This window comes from Sceloporus occidentalis, unplaced genomic scaffold (genome assembly GCF_023333645.1).
Source record: "Sceloporus occidentalis isolate IW3139 unplaced genomic scaffold, rSceOcc1.0.p SCAF_105, whole genome shotgun sequence".
Classification (NCBI taxonomy): Eukaryota; Metazoa; Chordata; class Lepidosauria; order Squamata; family Phrynosomatidae; genus Sceloporus; species Sceloporus occidentalis.
The window spans coordinates 2,012,081-2,039,446 of NW_028317085.1; the positions used below are offsets into that span (position 1 = coordinate 2,012,081).

Here is a 27,366-nt window from a genome sequence, read left to right on the forward strand (position 1 = left end):
TTTGAATTGAATCCTGAAGCTCACAGGCAGCCAGTGAAGAGACTGACAGAGGCTGACATTATTACATAGATGCCACAAAAGCATACATTTATCTGTACAATACTAACTTTATAATATCTAAAGTAGTCCCGCTCTTGCAGTCTCTGCAGCTTTGGAAAAATCTTGTAGTTGTTAAAGGCATCAATGCTTTCGACATCACAGAAGCAGTCGTCCAAGACACCAGTTACCTGAAAACCAAAAGTTACATGGTTATAATTATATAGAAAGAAAAAAAAAAATGATGTTTAGGCATTGCAAGTTCAACTTCTTTATTTCTGTCACAGGAGACCCTTTGCAAACATCTCTAGTAATGGAGTCTTAAATGTAAAATCTGTACTACCTGTGTGCCATATTACTTTGGTTTCCAAAAATTCTTATAAAACAGATTAAACAAATCTCTAGAAATAATGCACAAAGGGCCACATTTACAAAAAACAATTCAGGGACAGATAACGTAACATGGGACCATCTGGAAAAACATTCTGTGGTGTTCCACTAGAACTATGCCTCAGAACCATACATTATAAATATGGCCTATAGATCATTTTTCCTATAATCTGAATTATATTCAAAAAGAAGAAAATGAATTAGGCAAACTGCAATTTCCTAGGATTTCACCCTCCTTGTTTAAAAATGGTGTAATTTGCCTATTGACTCAATAAACTTCAGGGTTTTTTTTAAACATAAAACTATATTGCCTGTTATATCTGTTGTTTCCCATTGATATAGGTAAATGTAATTGTTACATTCAGCAACGCTAAAAAATAAATAGTGTTATCTCTCCGGAGTGATCATTCACCATATTGAAAGGCAAATTCCTTATTGCTTCTTGGGTAGACTCAGCCCTTCCGGGTATACATGGGAAAGGATAGCCACCTTGACCCAACAGGATGCCCAGAACATATATGAACCAGTGCGAAGTTCATTTGGGACCTAATATCTCCCCTTATGAACAAAAGGGTACCACTTGTAGATCGCCTCCACACAAGAGTCCCTTTGTTCATATGGATGAGGTTGATCTGTCAGATCAGCTACTACAACCCTACCTCATTATGAGGAAGACAAAGGCCTGGTACAAGAAGGTTGCAATTTATCTGTTGCTCAAAAAAGCAAATCCTGGAATGAAACTCTCTTTCTTGCAGTCTCAGCTGCAGGTCATTTGGGGGAAAGTATAGAGGCTTATTTATTTATTTATTTATTTAAAGTCCTCCCTACTTAAAGGAACTTACCTCAAAAAAGTATGCTACAACAAGGGGCAAAGAACAGACACCATGTTCTATTGTCCAGATCGCCCTGGAATTTGAATTCATTTTTTACTGTTGCTGCTCTAGACCAAAAAAATTGTAGTGGTCCATAGTATACTCAGGGGGGCCTGCAGAAAACATGGACTTAAATGTGGCATTTTAGCCCCCTAACAACCCAACCTATGCATGGGTGGTGTCACTGCACTCAGGAGATGTTGCTGAACACATTTTGTGGTGTTGTTTTAGTACTCCTTTAAATTCTGCCTGAAACGCAACCTGTGTGAGGGAAAAAAGTCACTGCAAACTTTGGCGTTTGAATATCCTGGGTTTTCTACTTTTGAAAAATATGTACATGTGGGGGATGATGCAGGGTTTCCCAACAGATATCAATATTACATTATCACTAATTTTGAGGGCAAAAAATATTTTGAAATAGCATTATGCAACTTGTACTTATTGCCCTGTAACTTGCAAGAAAAAAACAAACAAACAAAAACATTGGGTGTTTCTCAACTTTGAATCTAACAGGTTTGTTCCCGGTCTTGAAGGGGTTAAAATATAACTTATATCCATTGTTTTGGTTTGTATTGACTGAACAATTTCAAGTTACTGGCCAAAGCTTTACTGGACTCATGTAAGGGACACTTTTTTTTTTTTTTCCAACAATAAGTGTTAATATTTCATGAGGTAATGACCGTTTATTGAGTCGTGATATCGAGTTCTGATAGTGTATATACATTGTTGACCTGCCATGAGAGGTTGTGTGTATTGTAGAAATCTGAGTATATACAAGTAAATTATTTTACAATGCAGAAGCACAATATCAACATGATAGTACGATAGGTTAACTATTACTTTTTGTCTAGCAGATGGAAACTTTTAAATTCCATTTTAGCATATGTGGTAAAAACAGACAATTTCGAAAAGCACCCAGAGCTGAAACAATTTCCTTATTTACTCGATATCTTATCTTTAACCCATATCCGACAAAATAGGCACTGTGCAGCAGTCAGTTAAGGAAAATAGAAATTTATAAGAACATAAGAAAAGGGAGAAGTGTTGGGCGTGTTTAATAATGTTTTATTAGCACTGGAGTCAAGAGCAGGTAAAATCATTAACCAAGTCTCTGAAACATTTAAGATGTGGGGGAGAGGGGGGATTTTCCAGTGTGTACACAGATACTGTATTAACACGTATAACGAACTAAAAATAAAAAATATGTGACACACACACACAATAATTATATATATATACACACACACATATAATTTATTATATTTTAAAACAACAGACTTTTGATTTAATTTTTCCAAAACACACACCTAGTTATCACGCACGACCAGTAGGGAATAGTTGTTTTTCTGTAGCAAGCTGGTTGCTAGGCCACGGCAGGTGGATTTGATTCAGACACTTTAGAGGCAATACAACATCTTAATTTTAATTAAAGCCTTCTCTTAAATTTTAACCCATATACCGAATAGTTACGGGCTACATTTCAGTTTCCACAACATATGGTCTAGAAGTCTGTCGTATTTAATGCAAGTTGGTGGTTAGCTTGCCTTGTGCATGCTGGATTACGCCGCAAGAAACTGGAAGTGCTTTCCTAAGTGGGTATATGCCTTACGAAAATGTGGTGTGCACAGGCTAGATAGCGGGAACAGGAAGCGAGCATTTCACAAGTAGGATTTAAGGTGTTTTATTAAAATAAGCAAGCGTCGCAGAGGCTAAAAATAACAGTCTGCTGGGAAGGTGAGACTTGAATACCCAACACATTTCTAAAGTGGTCAAGAGGCATAAAAGAGCTGGGAACCATTACATTATTGTTTAAAAGGAACATTAAATATTATAATATTTGTGATACCACAAGCTAAAGAAGGCTAGTGGAGGGCATTATATATTATCATAAATGAAAAAAAGATCAAAATTTTCACAGCCTTATTTCTTTATATTCACCTAGGGTGCCAATATAAGAGGGCACTGTATATGTGTAGTGTTAGCATGATGAGTAACAATCGATGGATTATTCTGTATGTGAGTTCTGGGTTTGTATGTATATTATGTATATAAAGCATTACGGTATCTTCCATTTTATTTTTTTTATATCTGTCGTACACTAGGACTTTTTAAAATCTTTTACTAAGGGGTACTTGCCAAATTATTTAGTGCTCAAACAGTATAGCACAATTCTTACCCTTTGTGTTTTATTTACACAGCATTTAATTTTCCATTTCTCGCCCCAACTCTTCAAACAATCTTCTTACCACCACAGACCTCAGGTAAATATAGAAACACAGAATATGACAGCAGCCCGTGTAGTCTGCCTGTTTTTTATCTGCTATAAAGACTCAAACCTTAATCAGTCCTTGGTCTTGTCTTCTGGATAGCTACCCCATGCATGTTTAAATTCTCTTACTATAATTAGCCTCTACCGCTTCTGTTGGGAGGCTGTTCCTTTCAGTAAAGTAAAAGTTAGGCTCCTAAAATTGTATGGCAGACAACTAACTTGAGCTAGCTTATGCTGATATGCATCAATGCACTTGTTCTGGAGATTTTCTACTCGGCTTTTAAACTTTTCGCTAGCTCTTTTTATTACAGACTGAGCTAATCTCAATGATTTACCTGCTACATGCATATTTATCCCTTTAACCTCCCTGCTGTCATCATTGTCTGGACACTTGTACTCAATCTAAATTCTCCAAATCTTGGCCTTTTCTCCAATAATTTATACTGCTCTTTCTAAAATCCCATATTCCTGTTATTTATTGAAATAGGTTATTGTACTCATTCTTGCAGACACGCTCATAAAAATAAATTAGAAAATCTCTTTTTTCAGAAGGCTACCTAGCAATACTCTATTGAGAAATGTGATTTTTATACTAGATACAAACAATCAAGGCACACATCGTTATCAAAATGCAAATATTGACCAAACACACACACAAACATCTGGCATGTCCTATAAAGTCAAACGCTTCAATTTTGGATAAACTGACGTGTCCCTCTGGCTTGTCCTGAGCAAAAAATTAAATGGGCGCTTTGCAGGAAAAATAAACCATCAAGTCTAAAAAGTTTCTTCCTTAAAAATCGACTGTCATGAACTCTGCCAAGCGTCTCTCTCTTAAAACAGCTCTCCCAACCTTCACATCTTAAAGGTGTTAGAAACAAACACATAAAACGGTAACATTTCAACAAGGTATAAAACCCCATATTAGTGTTATAGACGCCACGAATAACAAGGCACCCTAAAAGCTTTCAGGAATGTCCCCCAGCTGGCATCTATAAGTGTAACACTAGCATTTATTATACAGTACCTAGAGAAGGAACAATAAATCATATAGATCACATCATCAGGAAAGCCCCACTCACCTGATGCTTGCTACCAGCAGGGACACAGGCGAGTGCCAAGATGTGAAGGATAGAAAACGCTAAGCAGAGGCTGTCCAATGCGGCTTTGACCATGCTGTTTTCTAAAGCGATTGTGTGCCCAGGTGACCCACCAAGGTCTCCCACTCCCTTTAATAAATTAGGGTAGTTGGAGGAGGTGGTGTCCCCTCCCTTGCCATGGTCACCATGCAGTCTACACAGCCATGTGACAATGCCTACAGAAGCCACAGCAACGTTCCTCTATCAGGCTGTCACGGGTGGGCGGGTCTGTTTATAATGACAGTACCCTCCTTCTACATTAACCCCTTCAAGACAAATTACATTTTTACCTGGTCTTTACTTCAGCCTCGATTTTTCCACATTGCATTCAGATATGTTACTTTGTGTAAAAGCAACAACAAAAAATCATTCTTTGAAAACCATAATAACATATCTGTATACCAGATAAACACAATACAAAGCAGAAATGGTTTATATTCATTATTGAAACTCTTGTGGCTGTAGAACACTATAAAATAACTAGAGTCATTGGTCCCTAATAAAGCATTCTATCCTTGGAAGGTTAAGACACATAATAACTTAAAACTTTAATAAGCTTTTTTCCCCCTGCTTTCTGTTACAATAACGTATTACTGCCTGCTTTTGTGACAAATACTTATGCTAGGAATGATGCTTCCAATGCTGCATTTAATGTCATCCCTGTTAATGGTATTGACAGGGCTCGTATCGGTTGACTCTTGAACCAAGCTACCAGTGACAACAGGGGGGGGGGGGCAATCACAGCACCATAGCCTTGTACGATGACCTCTGCATGAATGAATGGAGGAAGTCAATCCCCCACTTGGACGTTCATGCTCCCTACAGCACCACTGCCGAATGGGTCAGTTAAAATGGAGATTACTGACCTTCCCAACCCGTCTTAACACTATGGAGGACTGTGCATGTCCCCATAGACTCCATAGCAGAGTGGGGGTGTTACATTTTAAAATGGGGGGGTCAAATATAGGATTCGTCCCTGGTGCCAAATACTCTAGGTATCTATATCAAAACAAATACACTGATTGACACCAAAAAAAAAAAAAAGTTATAGGTATTTTCAGTAACAAATTTATTTACTGTATAACTTGTGATCGCAACATTTCCTTTCTTAAGTCACAAGAAAACCTTATCAATTTATACTTTAAATCACCAACAAAGGTCGTTACTCTTGCCAGATTAAACTTTGCATGCAACTTTAGGGTGTCTTTATTCCACAAGCAGGATGCCTTTCAAAAGTGCATACTTCATGAGGAACCAAACCCAAGCAAGTTCTGCGCACCATTGAGTGGATCATCATTCATTCACACCATTGTGTCCTCAAAATGCACTGTGACAGGGATCAAGATCAAAGCCTGTTAGTTGTCCAGCAAAATTACACACTGGCGGCCTAGCAAGCTGTAAGGAAGGGTGTTGCGCGAAAATAGAGTTTCACCTGTATGTTTACTTGAAATGTAATCAGAATAAAGTACAAATTAAACATTTTACCCTCTTTAAAGAATCTCATTGTTATTTTTACAGTTGCACCGATAAGCATCACTAAGGTCCATTACAATGCAAATACAGACCTTATATAAAAAATTAACTTATTATGATGGCAAATGTGCCCTGTCAGCTTGGTAGCTACATTTCCTGTGTGCCATCTGTTGTTTTTAAATCTACTGCTGAAATAAACTAGATAAAATCATCTTGGTTCATCTTGCTCCCGCAAACACTGCACATAAGTATTTCTTAAATCACATCAAACTTCTATAACATTGTTGATCTGAAGCAATGCTTCATTCTATTCAGGTGTCATGTCTTATATGTCTATAACAGTGTCTATAACCACTGTTGGCTCCACACTGCCGCTGCCAGTCCTACCAATGTCTAGTTCTGCCCACTGTAAAGGCAACCAAGGTCACATTAAATAATGAGGGTGAAACAGTTATTTTAAAATAAACAAGGTTTAATTAAATAGCTTGAAACCGCAAAAGTGTTTAATGCTTTGTTAATGGCAATAAGAAAATTCAGCCTTAATTAGCAGGAATGACCATTGGACACGATCATGGAAGTTGGTAGAGCCACAAACATAGAATAACCTTTCAGAAAACCTCACAACTTATCTGCTAAATCAATAACTCTGAACACATATGTCTCATTGTATTGCGCACCAATTTCATTATTGTTAATATTCAACTGGCACACTAATTGGGCATCTACAGAAATGTTTCGGGGGAGGGGGCAAAATATCAGGTCTATCCAAGTGGTGGGACAGAGGCAGAATAGGGCGACTCTTTCAGGGAATTTCCAAATGAGGGGGTACTGCCCCTTCTTGCAGATGGATTCTGACAGATTTGAAAAGGAGATGAATCTCAGTGTATTCTTCCTGGTAAAATATTTTGTAAATTAATAGATACAACTCAAGTTTTTAACCAATTCTGAAAGTATAGAGAAAACAGAGAAACCCATAACTCCATCCTAGCCAAGGAACACGCTGCTCATTTTCAAATTGTAATTTTTTTTTTTGTTATAAAATTATAAGATTATTTTCCAGAAAGGTCCAACAGTTTACTAATATGTTTAGTTTTGCGAGTTTATTTTAAGCAAAACTTAATGTACAAATTGTATTTCGTCTGCCCATATGGTAAGGATTTCTCTATATCTGCAAAAGAGAAAACCATACAGAAAAACAAGGTCACTGATTTAATTTTGGCTTTTGCTAATGTGTTTGACTTTCCGACACTAATTTAAACAGCAGGGTAATTTCCCAAGTGGAGCCAGGAGGCGTCATGGAGAATTTATGGGTGTATTTTTATTTTATTTATTTTTTTTAACTTACCAGGCAGCTTTTAACATGCATGCATGAAAGAATTAACTTGTTTCATTATTTTACGGTACTTGAAAACAATGCACATAAAACTACTTGTACCACCTAATGTAGAGTATTTGTAAAAATGCAAGCATGCAACACTGCAAAGTACCGGTAAATCAATAATAATAATAATAATAATAATAATGAATTTGCTTGCCACCTAAAGAAATTGAAAACAATCTCGATATTCTGTTTAAACATAAGTCAGTAGGTCATTTTCCTTAGCGTTTAAAATTCCAGCTGGCATTATGAGATAACACTCAAAACCTTTAAACGTCCTCTGAGACTCTGCCAATGAAATGGACTGCAGGGTTAAGCATTTTTAAATATTACTACCACATGCTAGAAACGGAAGCAACCCATTTTAAAGAGTCTCACATTTTTTAAATCAAATTGAAATAAATTAAAAAAAAAATCAAACATTCAACCCAATTTATTGTTGCTCCAATGGGATATTATATAAGATCACATACAACCACAATAAGTAGCACACTAGTGAAGTACCATATTATCTTTGTTAAATCAGGATTTAAAACAAGAACTTAAATTAATGTAATCTTGATTAATCTAAAAAATAAAAAAAATCACACAGTACTTCACTAGAGTGCCCCGTCTTCTTCTATGGTTGTATGTGATCATAGATAACATACCATCAGAGTTTGACCAGCGGATGCACAATAACCCAGGAAAAGCAGAAGGTGGCAGAGGAATGTGGAGTAGGAGCAGGAGCAGGGAATTTTGTTCTGTATGTGTGCCACATTGCTATAAGGTAATGGTAATTTCGACTACCAGTTGAAAATATTTCATTGATCAATGGATTTATATTTACTGGAATTCCACTAAGGTCTCTTTACAGAGCATTTGGAGACTAATGATATTAAACAGAGGCTTTACTATATGGTTTCCTAAATGGACTGTTTAGCTTGAAGTCATTTAAAGAGATAGAGCTTATATAGGTTGAGTTCTCATTTTTAGCCAACGTAAACTAAAGAGAACTGGGTTCGCGTCACATTGTTCCAATAAACTTTGTTTATATGCAGATCAAGGGTCCTATGATATCTTCATTACATCTGAAACCCCATACTAAGCAGAACCTTTAGGGCATCACAACTTCAATCCTGACACCAATTGCTTTAAGCTACATGCAGCCAATCAGTGACATGAACAGTTGGACCACGAAGAAGGGGGTTGCTTCAGCAGGACAACCTCTTCTGTGTCAGTTCAATGCTTTTATTTTTCTTTTCATTTAGGAAGAATGCATATTCATATACTCACAGAGCACTTTAATATGTATTCTCCTATAGAACAATCATTTATATGTACATATTTGTTGTTTGTATATGTATTCTTCATTAGAGTTCAATGGATCAGAGGCAATGTCTGAATGACAGGAGAGGGAGGTCTTGTTACTAGTAGGGTACTTCATATAATGGTACTGGGGCTTATACTTAACTTTTTATCAGTGATATGACAAACGATCTGAAAGGTAAGGGGATGTCTTTTTGCAAAAGGGTAGACATTCCTTGTGGAATAAGCAATGTGACCAATGGTCTAGGTAAATTAGCAAAATGGCGGCTGCACTTCAGTGTTGATGATTAGGAGTACTGTGCTGTCAGCGACAACAAAGAAGAAAGGAGAGAGACTCGTGACTTAGAGGTAGGCAGAAAATGCAACAAAGCAGGGGGAAAAAAAGCGGAGTATCGCTGGGGGCATTAGTAGCAGAACGAGGGAGATAGTTATGCATTCACATAAGAGCTAATAAAATGGTAAAGACTAAAGGGTCACAATATGCATAGCTAGGAGGAGAGAAAATAATTTGCCTACCATTCTAAATGGCAAAATTAATGGCTGCTTGTATATGATGGCTCCTTCTGTATGAAACAAGCGCTTTAAGTGATGGTAGAATACCAAATATTCTGTAAGTCATTCACTGAAAGTGTGATCAGAGGACTGTAAAGGGAGTTTCACAATACATTTCTCAGATCTCATTCAAAGAAGGTGGAGAAAATGTTTTCCTTTTTTAAAAGGGGACTGAATGAAGTAAATATACAAAGAACTGAAAAAAATAAATGTGTCCTTCCATCTTTAAGATATCGTTAATAATTCCAGGTAATAAGTACCACTGTCAAAATAATATCACCATATGCGGCGGCCTGTTGTGCTTGCATAGGTATTATATTAAACACATTTAGTGTTACGATGGTTATATCAAGACATGGTGCCCTGGATTATATGAATGCTATATAACTGCTGTAATTTTGACAGATTGTGGCAGTTTCACTTATAAAAGAACTGCAGGACTGTCTGTGACTTAATCACATACAGGAAATCACAAGAAGAGGATGTGGCTCTGTCTTCTCGTATGCCGCATATGGAGCTAAATAAACATTCAAAAACGAGGCCAAACCTCGATGTTTGATAGATTATGTCCTCTGGTCTATGACAACATCTGGTCAATTTTTATTGCATCTGTCATTATATTCTCACAATATATACTAAAAAAAGGCATTATTCATTGAAGGTCAAGTCTATTGATATAAATAATAATGTCTTGGTGAAACGGCTATTCACAGATATCACATGGTACTTTCCACACGAAATATAAGTTTCTTCAACTTCTAAATTTTCCAGGATTAAAATATCTTTCTTTCACTAGACTAAAGTGACAGACTTGCTTGGTTGTTTACCTGTGTCGGGCTTTACACATTCCCAGTATATTCTCCCTTTGCAATTGGGTTCGAATATGAGTCTAACAGCACCCCATCCACATGCAAAATAGAAACTATCATAGAAAGATAGTCTTGCCTTCAATATTTTATCGAAACTGTAAATAAAAAAAAGATCATTACTATTTCTGACATTTTTTCGGGATCCAGCATCATCGCAAATAAGCCTTATAACACAAGTACTAATAACGCACTCCTCCTTACCCGTTTCTAAAGGCCAAATTGTTATGTTATATACTACCTGTTATGTCCTGTCTACTCATTGTACAGTCAATCAGATAAACCTTAAGTGGAATGGCCTCCCAGTAGAAGTTTATACAAGGGGATTTGAACATGCACAGGATGGACATATAGCTATCCTGAATCTAAGATGAGACCAAGGACCGACTGAGATTTGAGATGTTACAGCAGGAAAAACAGGCAGACTAGCTCAGATGGAGGCCAAATTCTATGTTCCTGTGTAAAAATAACCTTCTTGTGCAGATTGAAAAATCTGAAATATAACCCTGTTAGAGAAAGAAAAAGTTGCGCAACTAACCCCCCCCCAGCCTTTTGACCACCAACTGAAATTGCTCTTCGCAGACTCAGTGCTGTGACTCAATGGAGGGGATGTTACCCTACGGCAAACATTTTGTTGGCATAGGTGGTGCAAGCTCTGGTTTCTTTATACACTGGTCTGTTAGAATAAGATGGCAGTAAATAGTGAACCTAGGCGGTCATTCACGTTACCGTCATTAAATTAGACCAAAGACAAATACCACTATTTAGGTTGCAGTATCCACTGCCTACCTCTCATCTTTAGTGAGTAGTGATGAAAACGATATAAATTCACACATACCTACAAAGTTCAGTTACACAGCACACGTCTTTGGCCAATGCTGCCAGGCTTCGAAATCAAGACGTAGCTTCCGTAGGAACGGGGCAGGTGGCACGTATCTAAACTGCCAAGGAAACACTTGAAGCATACTTGTTCCCTGGCTCCCAGGATTATGAGACAGGCACAAGATCTCTTGTTTTAATACAACAGTACAACACATTAACTTTAGATACACTACTCAAAGTCACTAGTATTAGTATTTAAATTGTGGTGCCGGCCAAAGTAAACTTGTAATTAGTGGAGTTTCTACTCATATGTGAGAATGTACATTAACATTCATATGTGCTTTAACAGCCAAAATACATTCATAAAGTAAACTTTTCGTTGCCAGAGGCACGCTGTGCTATTTGCTAACAGAATAAACATACATAAACCTGCCATATTTGCGTGTGGTGCCCTAGTTACAGGAAGCATTACAAAAACGTATATAATCCTACCTAAACACGGCCACGAGACACCGAATATAATTTATAAATTGTAAGCTTGCTTAAAAGCATGGAAGCTCCTGCAAGGAGGGCCATCTTCTGTACCAACTTAAATTGTCATTTTTTATTTTATTTTTCTCTATAATTCCCAGTTAAATTTCAACTTTTTTTGTAGATAGTCGTGGAGCTGTTCAGATCTGTTCTCTGGAAGGGTGGGAGGAAGATTCGGGACAGGAAGTTGATTACATACACGTAATGCAGGCGATTGGTTACCTGGCATGAAATATTTCCTTAAGTCCAAACCTCACACAGATCCTACAGATCACTAAGACTGATAGGGAAACAATAAGACATAGGTAGTAAAAAAAAAGTGAACACAACATTACATTAGGCCCAGGATCATTTGCTAACACTTATTTCAGAAGTATGTTTTATTTTCTAACTTTTTTATGGGGAAAATATCAATCATTAAACGATAATAAAAAGTTTGTGCTTTTTTTATGCACACTTATAAACAGCTTAAATTTTACCCACAGGACAACAAAAATAAATGAAAACGACTCCCTTAGTAACTTCCTCTACAATAAATGGCCACACATACAGATTATAGTACAGAGTTGCAGGGTAGCTAAAATGGGGATAAATGCCATAATTATGAGAGAGAGAAAAAAAAAAAAGTACTGATCAATAAGTAGTCGCTGACCGATCAGGCAGTATTCTGACAGCTTGTCTGTCGGGAATATCGGGTGTCTGTACATGTACGCACGTTTCACACGCACATACACTCACAGCGCATTGTCCCCTTCAGACAGAGTTCAGTATTTAACCCAGAATAACCCTATTGTGCTTCTCTCATTTTTTTGTTAGATAAAATAACTTGCATTAGTGTTTCATGAAGAGTTAAAAAAAAAATTGCCATTGCTAGCCAAGTGCTTCTATCAACAACAGACTCACGACAGTGCATGTACATACGCACATGATAGGGTTCAGCTAGCTCACAATTCGACACGTAATCTCTCTCCTCAGTTACTGTTATTTTTGTGAACCTTGTGTGCACTGCTTGCGAACAAATAAAACTACTTTCGTAAAGTGGGTTTATCTGCCTTCTGCACTCTCTTTGTATATACTTTCTATTAAAGGATAGTTTACAATGTTTGCAAACCACTTCCTCCAACTAACCTTTTGGTGCATTAAGGCATATCAGCTGAACATAAGGGGGTGCTATGGGGATCAAAGCAAGTTGTTGGTCCCGACAGAAGTGCTTATAGGGCTGTAAGCAAAATGAAGGGGGGAGCTAATCTTGAGTACAGTTGATGAAACTGGATATTTGGCACTTGTGTATTATCCGGGCGCCACTTAGGAGAGTACCCACAATGTCGTCCCCGACTTCCGACCTGGAGCCCTCAAGGGGTGTAGGACTGCGCCTCCCTGCTGGCACAGCGTGTCTGGGGGTGCCTGCCTCATGTCTGTTGGAGTGGTCGTAGCAGTGGCGTTCACATAATACTCTAGTACTGGATATTTATAAACAAACGACCATAATACGTTTGATAACGTCTGTCAATAACCAAGATCCATGAGAGTGATATACAGCGTCTCACTACAGTCATACCCTCTGAGGTTACCCGTTAGATCAGTGGTTCCCAGAGCAGACCTCAAGGCACCGTAGCAGTGCAGTACTTAGTAGTTGTCGCATAAATATACATCCACATACGTAACTGAAATTGTAAGTTGCCGCTACAAAAATGACTGCCAGATGGGTCATGAAAACATGCACAGCATCTTAACACTCACTAAAATGCTTCCAAAACCCCCCCAAAAAACAGGAAGAAAGCATTATCCAAAGAACACAGGAAATCAGTAACCTGACAGTTAAGTCAGATAAGAAGCAGCTAGATCACTTTTCTTCCTCTCTGTTATCACGCCACTATCGTTCTAACACAGTTATTGGCATCCGACTTCTTTGTATTCATGTGCTAAAGCAGCGAAGGTATATGGTTTAAAGATGATTACCATTACAGGAGCCATACACGCCAAGCATCATGTGAAGTGCACTGCATAAATTGTGGTCGTATGTCAGAATCTACAATACGTAGCAGCTCTGTGCCTTATGTTTGTCACCCCATCCCCTCAAGATTGTAAGCTTGCGAGCAGGGCTCTCTCCACCTAATGTGTCGGTTTGTCTTAGTCTGTCAATTCTCATCTTGTCATAGCCCTTGAATATATGTATTGTATTAACCCCTTAAGGACAATGGGCGGTCCCTAAACCCATTGAAAACAATGCGTTTTGAGCCCGCACATATACGGGCTTCTTCATTAAGGGGTTAAGCGCTGCGTAGATTGTTGGCGCTATATAAATAAAAATAATAATAAAAAACAGTACTGGCGCGTGTTTCCATAACAAAAGGGGCAAGCATGGACTCTCTTTAAACAATACAGCAACTTTTTGGGATTTAAAAACTAAATATAGCAAAAAATACAATCCCGTTCGATTGTATTTGATTCTCTGAATTGATCATTTTGGTGCAGTGGGCTGCATTGTTCAGATCACAGGACAGGGATGCAGAGGGTTAAAGTGTACAAGGTTTCATTCCCTCACAGAAAGATTTCCCTTGTGTCTTAATGGAGGCGTCACTGCTATAAGCAACAAATGATACAACTGCAAGTTGGCGGAGGAGATGTCACAACACACTAACTACTTCCTGGCCCTGACACCAAATCACTGTGCTTCAATGAAAGGCAGATAAGCAGCACAAGCATTTCGGTTTCATATCTCTCATTGGTTTCACGAGGACATATCTGGGGTTATGACCGGAAATCCGTAGAATACACATCCTTTTACATGAGTTTAAATGAAGGGGGATGTGCTCGTACGAGCATCCAGGATTTACTGCCCATCATCCCAGGTCCAGCTCCCCTCAGGTCACTTACATGGCAGCCGCAGCTCTGCTCAGCCTGCGCTTTCTGGGGCTGAATGGCCTCGGTATTCGTCTGTTCTCCTGAGGCGAGCAGAATGAGCACGGCCACCAACACTGGCACCGGACTAGCCACTCGCATGCTCTGTCCACTTCTCCGGTCCCCGTTAACAGCGCAACTCATGACACACGGAAATCAATTCTACACATACAACCGGGGTAAACGTCGCATCAACCCCTAAGGCCACGCCCTCAGTGACGCAGGGTAATTAGGAGTGGGAGAACCCTCGAAAGGACGTGTAGCGGCCATGTTTGATTCTGGCATTCGCTGGTCACTGCTTTTTGTGTGTCCGTGTTGATCTTTACATTGTCTTTATTCATATTTTACATTTCCTGTCATCACTCCTTTATTGGCTTTCACATTAAAGCCGTACGTAAAGGGTAAATAAAAATGATTGCTCTTTCCTGAAGATACATAATATGTCATCTATAATTACATAAGGGAATAGTACTAGCCAACAAGTGTTTTGGTGCAGTGCTCTCCTCCGGTCTTCTATTACTCAACAACAGTAAGCTGCTGTCATCTAATAATCATGAGTCGTCGCTTATACATACCTGACAACTCTCAGGGTTTTTCCTCACAAGTCTCAAGAGTTTTTACACCAATACTGGTGAATAGACAGATTCTTAATGTCACGCACTCCGGACACCTTAATGATCTACTCTGATTTAATGATATGGTATCTTAATTGGTGATTTTTTCACTATTAATTGGTGATTGTTTCACTATTAATTACATCATGGTTAAAAGTCCTTGTGATATGCTGTAGGAAGGTCAATATTTGGAAGTGTCTTGGGGTCAACTCATTTAGAAAGCTCCCATGGATTTGTATTCCACCCAATCTTCTGATGGCTTGCAGATTATGCTATAAGGTGTTGGGCAAGTGAGTGACCACTATATATTCAGGGGAGTTTCAGTGCTATGACGTTTTCTGAAGCCTGATTGGAAAGTGTACTGATCAAAGGTAATATTACTTGACAGATGGGCCTCTAGTTGCATTAACACACATTTTTCCCAGAAAAGGGAGGTTGGAGACGGGCCTATAGTTCGTTAAGCATTCTGAGTCGATACATATTAATATTATACCCTGCTGCCGATGTATATAAATATTAGCCCCTGCAGCCAATATATATAAATATTAGCCCCTGCTGCCAATATATATATATATTTGTTTTATTTCAAATGTATGTCCTGATGAAAGTCAGCAATGACTGAAATGTCGACTTTGTTTGAATAAAGAGAAGTTGTTAACTTAAAGACCTGGAGTGCTGACCATCCTTTGAGAGTGCTTTGTATGGAAACTGCTGGTTACTAGCACCAGGCTTGGAATATTTGGAATGGTGTGCAATGGACTTTGTGAGTAAATATATATAAATATTTGCGCCTGCTGCCAATATATATATATATATTGTGAAGAACCATGTCTGATCGTCACTGTTATTATTATTATTATATTTATGTGTACCCTGTTTGAATGTGGCTGCAGCTCCAGCCTTCAAAGAGACGATCCTATAATCGGGCTGGGGCTCTTAATCAGCCAGCACAGCCCTGTCTGCCCAGACGGCACCCGCACTACAGGGGGGATAACACAGGTGGGGGAACCCATTGTATCCCTTAATCCCCTCACCTGATACATCCTCTGTATACCGATGGGATTTGTGAGGGGATGTGGCTGATGGGATTTGTCATGGGATGTGGCTGATAGGATTGGGGGTTGGGCTCGGTGCACAGTGAATGTAGATTGTATATAAGTTCTGTGTGTTTGTAATAAAGAGAGTTCTGTTTTTAACCTCAAAGCATGAAGTCCCGTCTCATGATTGAGGGAAGTGCTGGTCTGTGACTGCTTTCTTCGGACAGCCGCAGCGCGTCCGCTTACTGGGAGAGGGAAGGAGCTGACGGGCGGATGTGTCCAGTCTGGGGCACAGGACGATCCGTCACATATATATATAAATATTAGACCCTGTTGCCAATATATTTTATAGTGAAAAAATTGGACCCTACCCAAGCATTTCCTTGGGCCCCGCTCCATGCTCCTTACCATGCAATCACTCCCTCCGCTAATTCAACACTAAACCAACACATGGAACCAGCACGTGCAACTGAATAAGATATAAAAACCCTGTATTTGCAGGTATACATAAATAATGTATGGAAACATCGCATTGCAGGTATAGATCAACAGAACACACAAACCCAGCATTGCAGGTATAGATCAACTGGAAATCACATGTAAACTCAGCACTGAAGGTATAGATCAAATAAACAACACATGGAAAGAGCACTCCATGTATTGATCAACTGAATAAGACATCCAAATCCTGTATTTGCAGGTAAACATAAATAATGTATGGAAACATAGCATAGAAGATACAGATCAACAGAATAACACAAAAGCAGGTATAGATCAATTGGAAATCACATATAAACTCAGCATAAAAGGTATAGATACAATCCCCTAAATTACAGGCACAGATCACAGGTTGCACACCCCAAAGCCAGCCCAGGCGTCCACATTGCCCACATAGAGCCTGACCAGCACCCAAATTACACATACATAGGATGTGCCATCTTTGTCCCCAAACAGCCCAGCATGAGTCAACATTGTCCCCAAACAGCCCCTACTCCCTATCTACCCCCTCTCTCCCCCTTATCCCTATCTACCCCTTCTCACTCTCTTCTCCCTATATACCCCTTCTTACTCCCTTCTGCCCTATCTACCCCTTCTCCCTCCCTTCTGCCCCATCTACCCCGTCTCCCTCCCTTCTGCCATATGTACCCCTTCTCACTCGCTTCTGCCCTATCTATCCCTTTTCACTCCCTTCTCCCTATCTACTCCCGTCTCCCTGTCTACTCCCTTCTCCCTATCTACCCCCTCCTATATACCCCCTCTCCCACGTCTCACTCCCTTCCTATCTACCCCTTCCTCACTATCTACCCTCTCCCCCCTTTGAAGTTCACTTACCTTGTAGAGGTCCTGTGGTGAGAGCTCGAGGCCTCTGTCTCCCTGCTCTAGCGCGGTGCACGCTGCTTCACTGCTGAGCGTTGGAATATGACATCATATTCTGGAGCTCAGCATGAAATGCCGGCATCGCGACCAAGACGGAGGCCTCGCGGAGGAGAGTGAGAGGCGCCGAACGGTTGCTGAAAACATATTCCTGTGTTTAAATTGGGGGGGCACACGGGGGGCACAGCATGGTGTAGGGTGGGTCATGGCCCCCTCTGCTGAGGCTACTGGAGATATGTAGGTGCCGGATCTAAGTCACAGGTGGTTGCCCGCAGGTTTTGTGAGATTGAGATGATTTCTTCCTTGCCCAGGATGTTAAAACTTGTCCACAGGGTGGGGGAATTTGAATCTCCGTTTTTGTACCTCTGTAATGCTTTTGGCTGTCCTTCTGCAATAGGGGTCCAGATGGAAGCTATCTTATCTGAAAGGTAGGCTGCAAAATCTTCACATTTCGAATGTGTGAGATTTGTGGAGGTATGCAGGCAAGATGGCTTGCAGAGCCTTTCCAAGGTGCGGAAGAGCTGGGCCGGTCTGTTGTGTACATGGCTTATTTCACAAGACAGGAATGTGCTTGGTTAGAGAACGCTTATCATCCTGGTTGTGCGTTTTACACCACCTTCTTTCAAGCTTACAGCCTTTTTTCTTCAGCATTCTGATGGTGTTGTCAAACCATGCAGCATGTCGGATGGTTTTTATAGGTTTAATGCGAAGTGGAGCAAGGCTGTTCAGGGAATTGCTCACACTCTTATATTACTGTTGGACTAATAAGTTGGGGTCTTTGCAGGTGCCCAGTAATTCTGTTAGGTCGAGGTTTGATAAAAAGATTGGTGAAGTTCAAACCCTTTAATGAGCGACGTTTGGCTAGCCTTGGAGGGGGAAGTTTGGTTAGCTCTGAGAAGACGGAGAAGTTTAGACAGTGATGATCTGACCATATTACTGGGTTTACTTTTACAGCAGGGATTTCAAGTTCAAGAGTCATATAGGGGGGTATAAGGCATTTCTGGGGGCAGAGTGGCAAGCCTGGGGGCAGATGTGCATAACTGGTTGGCAAATCAAACGAAAATTAAATACTAAAATTTCTCAATCATAGCTTTTACTAAATATGAAAAACAGTTTACATGAATTAATAAAGAAATAAAAGTTTCTGAAGAATATCGTGAAGAATAATGTGATCACTGTTTTGTTCCATTGAAGGGAGGCTAAGATTAGCCTTTTTTAATGAAAAAAAAAATCTCTGCTGCTGTGCACTACTCTTACAATGATGCTCAGACAGAATTATGGTGGACACCTGGCTGGCTGAGAATCATAGCAATTTTAGTTCACAGCTAGCATCTGCAGCTTTGCTGTTGCTGTACTTCCCATGACGCTCAGCCAGCTTGGAAGTAGGATGTCTGAGCCTTATGGCAATTCAATTCAATGTGTTGGTTATTTTTAATATGCATGACCCTGCTGACAAAAATGAAGTGTGTTTTAAGTGGCGATGCAAGTGCGACATTTTAAAGTGCAATTGCTTGTATTGGTGAGTTCCGTTAGATTTTAAAAAAATAAATAAAAAAGTGTCCCTCTTTCACATTTTGAAATGTTGGGAGGTATGCCATTCCATTGTAGAACAATCTGCATGAACAATATATTATTGCAGTGATGTCATCATAATACGGTTCCCAAAACTACCCTGTAATAAAATGAGCACAGAGAGTAACAAGCAAAGTAAGAAGTGCCAAATAGGTATAGGTTATGACTAACCACGGGAAAACTGCTGTTTCGTTTCCACTTTAATAACTGATAACAGAGCAAACGATACTCGAAAAAAAGCGATATTTTCAAAAACCGACATAAAATTCCAGCTTTAAGACGCTCTGCCCAAAATAAAGATGGCCATGCACAGCCTCCGTGTGGTCTCATATGGTAATGACGCTTTACAGTGCGCCCGATTGGGAATGCCGGGAGTTTGACAGTTCGTTTCTACACGTGTGTTGCGAGGATGGAATCGCTGCTTGCAGATGTTGTGCTTTCGAATTGCGGAGATTACGCTGCTCTAATCGATCGTCTCAGTGCGTGGGACGCTACAGGCCCGTGTCCTCCAACGCCGGAAAGCCTGGAAGTCCTACGGATAGTTCTACAAAGAGTGGCAACGGAATGCCTACCGGAGAGCACTGCTGTGCTGCTGCCTCTCACCCATTCCGTGACCGACCTCGCTCTTGGCCGGTGTCTGCCTCTGCTCACGGCCATATTCGAAAAAAGTATTGGCTCTCAGGATGTAACGCGAGTAACCAGAACAGTGTGCGCGGTTTTGCGGCACTGCGCGGAAATTGCTGGGTGTGAGCTAGCTGAGCGCGTCTGCTGTATAGCGCTGGACAGTTTAAAAGGACAATGGAATGAACAGCGGACGTTGCATTCCGCGGGGGAGGGCACAGCAAGGACTGTGCTAAGAGAAGAACAGGGGAAATGGACGAGCGCACCAGAGGCAAAAGCAGGGGAGATGTCTGTAGTGCAAGCTATAGAGGTGTTAGGGGCTGTTGTCCCCACTGTTATACAGCTGTCTCCAGTAGACTCAACACATGACATAGACCAAGTTATACAGACAGCTGTGTCTTTGCTTAGGGAAGGGACAGATGAGGCAGCTAACCTACTCTGTGGAAGGTTGATGCCAAGTCTTGCTGGTGATAGCAGGAGTTTGAAGCTCCTATTAGAGCAAGTGATAAGTGATGTGGTATTACAAAAGGGTGATACAGGTATATGCTTGAGTCGCAGGTTATTAGTACTGAGTACATTATCAGATCAGCTCTTCTCACTGGCATCTCCAGATGGAATTCAGGATTCTTGGTGTTCCAGGAGCTTCTGGAGATCAGTCCAGGAAGGCATGAGCTGCCCTGACAGTTTGACCCGAAAGAGAGCTGTATACATGCTGAAAAGAGCTGTTGACTGGTGTCAAGATACAAGAGCAAACCTAGCATGCAATGCTGAAGGAGGTGCGTAGTAAATCATTTTTTTTGATTGATAGAAACAATGTCATGTATTTTAGTCACTCGCTTTTACATTTGTGGTTTTGGTAGGAAAACGGGTACATATTGTTTTCTAAACTTAAACTTGATAATCTTATGATTGCATTTGCGTTAATACATGGCCAAATGGCTTCAACATTTTGTTAAAAAGAAAAAATATTTCCATTCGAAAATTTAAGACTTATGCCTGTTTTTCCTTTTTTATTTACCTTTTTTTCTTATAATAAATATGGTTAAAGGTGAGAAAGTGTACCCAAGTTTCTAGTGTACATTCTGTGGTTTATTTTTAATTTGTACACCGTAAAGGTACAAATCAGATACAAAGATCCTACCAAAAATGTCATTATATGACATAAAGAAAGCAAGTTGAATTCATTCTAAACACACACTCCACCACCATACAGTAAAAGACACATGCTAACATCTTATGTTCACAAACACACTACAGTAACACACACACACGCTAACATTCTATCCTCATGTACATACATGCTAACACTAATACGCACACTATATGCTGGCATACACGCTAATGCCATATTATAACCTACACATTACAAGCTAGGACCATGCCCTTATACACATGCACACACTTGCTAACACTGTACATATAAAAAATACACACTCTACTACAGTAGACATAGTATAGATATAGCACACATGCACACCGATACTATATATTTTGTCAGCCTTTCACTTTGGAAATTGAAAAGGAGTACAATTGATCGCTTCATTAATAGTGCTAGTTTTACGTTTTCTTCCATACCATGTAATTTGATAATTAAATATGAAACATATCTTATTACCCTTATCTATAATTTATAAAGACACGGAGGCTCATATTATGCATAACTCTTTTCTTTAATCCCTCAGCAGCAAAGAGAGAAAATAAAACAAATACAAATAGTAAACTCCTCCCTTTCTCCATATCACAGTGTACATCCCAAAACTCCTCCTCTTTTCTTTGCTGCTTCCCTCAGATAAGTACATGTTTTATTTGTGCTCCTCCTATAGAGCTAGTTATTACTTGTTTATACTTTATGTTAAGCGCTGTATTTAGTGAATTATTATTTGTACATTGTTGTATTAGTGTACTGCTGAAGTTTTCTTTATACATTCTCTATACCCTTATTCCCACTGCTTTTCTCTTCTCTCTTCTCACTCCTGGGTCGGTTGTGTCCCTAGGAGTTTACCCTCCCCTTCACCTGGGTACCCATTTTGGGCCCCAGGCCCCTCTTTTTATTACCAAACTACCGTTTTTTCTCTATTTCTATTATTTTCTCCGTTTTCGGCCGTCGCGCATGCGCAGTTTTTGCCGCGGCGGCCATTTTGTTGTAGCCTTCTGGGCATTTTTTGAAGTTGTTCCCGCCCCCTATGCCCTCGTTTTGGCGCCAAAACGTATCATTTTTGCTTGGAACATCTCCCTCTATCACACCACACCGTCCTTTTACCTGCCATTTGGTTTTTTCTCTGCCTTGGTGAGTTACTTGCATCACTGACTCCTCACTACTCCCACTAGTTTATACTTGTAGCATGTCTCACAGAGATGGTGCCCAGACTGGAGCTGCTGCTCCTTCTGATTTTGACTGTCAGGATGCCCCTACTGACATGAATTCTGAGGAATTTCGTTCCTTGTTTGACAGCACTATGCAGCGTTCTGTCTCCCTTGCTGTCCAGTCAGCCATGGGCCACATGTCCACTACCCTAGCGGATTCTATAACTTCTGCCATTAGAGCTACCCAGGGCCCCCAAACCCGGGACACTACACTGACCGGTGGCCCTCTGGCCCCGAAGTCTGGACCCCCTAAAAAGGCTAGTGTTAAATCCAGACACACGATTACCCCGGCCTCATTAATCCCTGACACGGGCATGGTACGTCATGCACAGGATGGCACGGTCGCACCGCGCAAAAGAGCCCAGTACCGGGCAAAAATGGTACGCACCTGGAAAAAGGCAAGAGCCGAGGCTTTGAATTCGGATTCTGATTCCGACATAGAGGAGGCTTCTGAAGGGGATGTGGGCATCGATCAGTCCACCTCTGACGATGAACCTATATTTGAAGTCCCACCTATCGGTGAAAGACCTGACCTTGATGCAGACGCTAATGCGCTGCTCGACCCCCAGGGCGAACCCCTGTTCGACCCTGATAATCTAATCCACCCCAGGTCAGCCGACTGGTTCCCAACGGAACACGTGGCAAAATATATAGCTGCCAGGGTTCGCCATCCCCTAGATAAAGCAACCCGCAATAAGTTAAAAGCCGAATGCCCCAGACCCACGGTCCCTGACCTGGCATGCAATACACCTGACGTGGATCCTAAAATCGCCCAATTCCTGGGAAAGACCGGCTGGAGGCCAAAGAAGGGCCTGGACTTTTCCCTACGGAATTGCCAGGATAAAGTTCTAGATGTACTGGGCCCTTGTGCCCGTATCTTTGAGATGGTGGAGGAGGCAATTTCTGGAGTGACCCCCCTGGACCTTATGTCCATAAGGGGGTGGATACAGCGGGCCATATGCTTAATAGGCAATGCCAATACGGCCCTAGCCAGTGAAAGGCGCAGGGCGATCTTAATTAAGATCGAGCCTAAGCTTGTTAACATGGCCACTTCTGAACCTGGTACCTCAGCTAAAGGCATGCTATTTGGGGACAAGTTCGTAAAGGACTTAGGCTCTTTCGTCCAGACATTCACTGCACTGGATAAGGCCCAGGCTAACATGAAGAGAGTGTTTAGCCCAAAGGTTTTTGGAGGGGCCGGCAGAGGTCGGGGCCGTCTGGCCGGCCGTTATCATAGGGGTCCAAACCACGGCTCCCGAGGTCCCAATACATCCAGGCAAACCCACCAGGAATACAGGCCCGCAGCTGCCCCATTCTTCCCGCAGAGGAGCCGCCCTTGGCAAAATCGCGGCGCAAGAGGATCATACCAATCAAGACGCCCTTATGGTGAGTACCCATGCACCCCTCTACCCTCCCAGGGTCGGGGGCAGACTGCGTCACTTTACTCACAATTGGCACAGATTGACTACAGACCCTTGGGTTCTGCAGACTGTAAGGGGATACCAGATAGACTTCCTTACTTCCCCTGTTCAGTCCGTATTTCCTCACGCGATTCAATTTTCCCCGTCAGACAGACTGTTAGTCACTCAAGAGGTTCAATCCCTCTTCTACAAAGGGGCGATCGCTCCCATTCCCATGAACTCCCCCGGTTTCGTAAGCAACCTTTTCATGGTTCCCAAGAAGGGTGGAGGCATCAGGCCTGTCATAAACCTCCGACCCCTGAATGCCTTCATCTCTTACCAACACTTCAAAATGGAAGGTATTCATTCCCTGAGGGATCTCCTACGCACAGGGGATTGGATGGCGAAGTTAGATTTACAGGACGCGTACCTCACCGTCCCAGTGGATCACTACCACCGAGAATACCTTCAATTTGTATGGGACAATCAGAAATGGCACTTCACGTGCCTGCCATTCGGCCTATCTTCCGCCCCTTGGTGTTTCACCAAACTGTTAAAACCCGTAATCGGCCATCTGCGCCGGAAAGGAGTGCGTCTAATTATATATTTAGACGACTTATTAATTATGTCGCAGGACAAACACTCCCTAGAACGCCACTTACATTGGACCACGAGTCTCCTTCGGGATCTGGGTTTCTTTATCAACTGGGACAAGTCTATCCTGATCCCGTCTCAAAAGATGGAATTCCTGGGCTTCCTGATAGACTCGGTGCAAACATCCCTTCACCTCCCGGTAGCCAAGGTCAGGTCGATCAAAAAAGAGATCAGGAAGGTCCTCCATCGACCACTGATTACGATTCGTCATCTTGCAAGGGTCATTGGCCTTCTATCCGCCTCCATTCAGGCGATCTTTCCAGGCCCACTTCATTACCGTGCTCTTCAGCGTTTGAAGATTCGGTCTCTCCGACAGGGCATGTCATACGATCACGCCATTCCAGTGGATTGCGAGGCTGCCGAGGAGCTTTCGTGGTGGCTTCAACACATAGATGGCTGGAATGGCAGGGCAATTTTCGGGACGGCCCCGGATTTAGTGATAGACTCGGATGCCAGCCTCCGGGGTTGGGGGGCTCGATGCGGAGACCGCTCCACGGGAGGGAAATGGTCCAGACAGGAACAGAACCTCCACATAAACTGCTTGGAACTGCTAGCGGGCGCATTCGCCATTCGCAGTTTCGCACAACATTCCTCAATGTTCCGTATTGCTACGTATGGACAACGTGTCCGCAGTCAGGTACATCAATCACCTGGGCGGCACGAAGTCTCAAGACCTGACCCACCTCGCGTCGGAGTTCTGGCATTTCTGCCTAGCCTCCAATATCTCGGTACAAGCGACCCACATACCGGGCATCTCCAATGCAGAGGCGGATTGGAACTCTCGTTTTCTGCGGGACCCGAGCGATTGGCGCTTACGTCAAGACATTTTTCAATGTCTCTTCACTCTCTGGGGCCCACTAGACCTGGACCTCTTTGCGTCCCGTCTGAACACACAGCGTCCGCGTTTCTTCAGTTGGAAGCCGGACCCAGACGCGATAGGCACGGATGCCTTCCTGCAATCTTGGCCGATGGGCAGACACTACGCGTTCCCACCATTCTGCCTCATTCCCCGCACACTGCTGCACCTCTGCAGACACAGATCGGAACTAGTCTTGATCACCCCTTGGTGGGATTCGCAGCCTTGGTTCCCGACTCTGTTGGAAATGGCCATAGATTCCCCACGGTTACTTCCCCACTACCCGGACCTTCTAACGAACATAGACGGTCAACCTCATCCGTTGTTAGTTCAGAAGCACCTTCCCCTAATAGCCTGGCTACTCTCCGGGGACCTTGGGTTGTCGCGGACGTTCCGCAGGCAACTCTCGATCTCCTGGAAGGAGCATGGGCACCTGGTACCAGACAGGTCTATAGAGGTGCCTGGAAATACTGGGTTAATTGGTGCATGGGACGACACGTGGATCCCGTACCTGCCCCTTTAAGTATGGTCTTGCGTTTTCTTACTCAAATGTTTGAGGATGGTAGAGCCTACCGTACAATCAATACATATCGGTCCGCAATCTCGGCGGGACACGTGGGAGTTGAGGGTACACCGGTTGGTAAACACTCAGTCATTTGTCGTTTGTTAAAAGGCATTAGACTTTCTCGGCCTCCTCGTCCTAGATATAATGCGGTCTGGGATGTTACCTTGTTGTTACGTCTGTTTACCCGGTGGCCACCCAATGACGAACTGTCCTTACGCCAATTATCGGCTAAGCTGGTAGCCCTCTGTTGCCTCATCTCATGCAAGAGGGTGTCAGATGTCAGGGCTTTGGATATCTCCGGTAGATCTTTTACCCCCGACGGAGTCACATTTGATATCTCAAGGAGAACTAAAACATCTATTACCTCAGTTTCTTATCCTTCTTTCCCACATAATTCACGCCTGTGCCCCGTCTCCTGTCTAAAGGAATATGAATCTAGGACTAAAGATTTTAGAGACATCTCTCGTCCTGATCTATTTTTGGCATTACGCAGACCGCATTTACCTGTTCGAACACCTTCACTAGCTAGATGGGTTAAGTGGGTTTTAACTGAGGCAGGGGTTGATACTTCTATATTTGGGCCCCACTCTATCAGGAGTGCTATGGCCTCTAAGGCATTTACCTCTGGTTGCAGGCTTGAAGATTTACTTAAAGCGGCCGACTGGTCTAGGGATTCTACATTTAAGGAATTTTATTTTAGACCTACTATTCATTTTACCTCTAATGTTATTGCTCAGCTTTGAAGATGCATAATATGAGCCTCCGTGTCTTTATAAATTCTAAGATTTTACTAGTTACATGACGTAAGGTCATGATTTATAAAGACACGGAGGCGAGTATTATTCCCACCCGATGCCTTAGGGCTTGATTATGATTTATTATTTTATTTGCCCTCCCATTGGTTAAATGAATGTTTATGACTAATAATTTCTTATGTTTTAAATGACTGGGGTCGTTTAATATCCTGTGGTAATACAATTCTGATGGCGTGATTTTACCATATTGTTTTTCCCTTTTTAGCTTGACAAGTATACGTCTGCTAAGAGAATGTTTGAATAAAGTCTCGTTGGGCTTTTTTGTTCGTGGATGATCACGTGGCGGTACTCCGTGTTCCGTTGGAGTTCATTGAACGAAGATTCTGCTGCTGGATCTATGTTTATGACTGTTGGATATGTTATCTGAGCCATGTCAAAGAAAAGAGGAGGAGTTTTGGGATGTACACTGTGATATGGAGAAAGGGAGGAGTTTACTATTTGTATTTGTTTTATTTTCTCTCTTTGCTGCTGAGGGATTAAAGAAAAGAGTTATGCATAATACTCGCCTCCGTGTCTTTATAAATCATGACCTTACGTCATGTAACTAGTAAAATCTTAGAATTTTGGTATGCTTAGATCATTGGACTACTAAACGTAGATAGGGAACTAAAATCTTGTACTGTATTTACAAGCTGATGTGCCTTTATATTTGAAATTATGTTTTGTTTTATAGAACCTGCTTTGTTCTTTTGGTCCGCTGACGATAACAAAATACTTGTGGAGTTTTGGGAAAATTTTATATTGATTATTGAAACATTGGAAGGAAATCAGGTATGTGATAATGTATTTTCTTTAGTGTAGATATTAAATGCCGTTTCTGTTGCTCAAATGGTATCAAATACCATCTAAACAGGTAAAAAAAAAATACATGGAGCGGAATCAAACATTTTTGTAGGGAGGGAAGATAAATGTTTTTGTGTATATCTTGCATTGATCTGAAGGGCTTTTTATGGTAAA

The 27,366-nt window shown here is 41.4% G+C and overlaps 2 protein-coding genes across 2 annotated transcripts in view; one reads left to right on the plus strand and one right to left on the minus strand.

Moving 5' to 3' along the window:
- The window catches only part of LOC149283391 (ERO1-like protein beta), a 32,279-nt gene extending 17,640 nt beyond the window's left edge, over window positions 1-14,639 (minus strand). The window contains exons 1-2 of the mRNA XM_089497621.1: window positions 14,514-14,639; window positions 108-227 (exon numbers count right to left, since the gene is read on the minus strand). Of these exons, the coding sequence (XP_089353747.1) occupies window positions 108-227; window positions 14,514-14,639 (246 nt within the window). The remainder of the gene's footprint in view (window positions 1-107; window positions 228-14,513) is intronic.
- A 4,904-nt stretch (window positions 14,640-19,543) lies between these two features.
- LOC149283392 (tRNA (guanosine(18)-2'-O)-methyltransferase TARBP1-like) overlaps window positions 19,544-27,366 on the plus strand; it is a 39,305-nt gene continuing 31,482 nt past the window's right edge. The window contains exons 1-3 of the mRNA XM_089497622.1: window positions 19,544-20,489; window positions 24,630-24,680; window positions 27,083-27,180. Coding sequence (XP_089353748.1) covers window positions 19,544-20,489; window positions 24,630-24,680; window positions 27,083-27,180 — 1,095 coding nt within the window. The remainder of the gene's footprint in view (window positions 20,490-24,629; window positions 24,681-27,082; window positions 27,181-27,366) is intronic.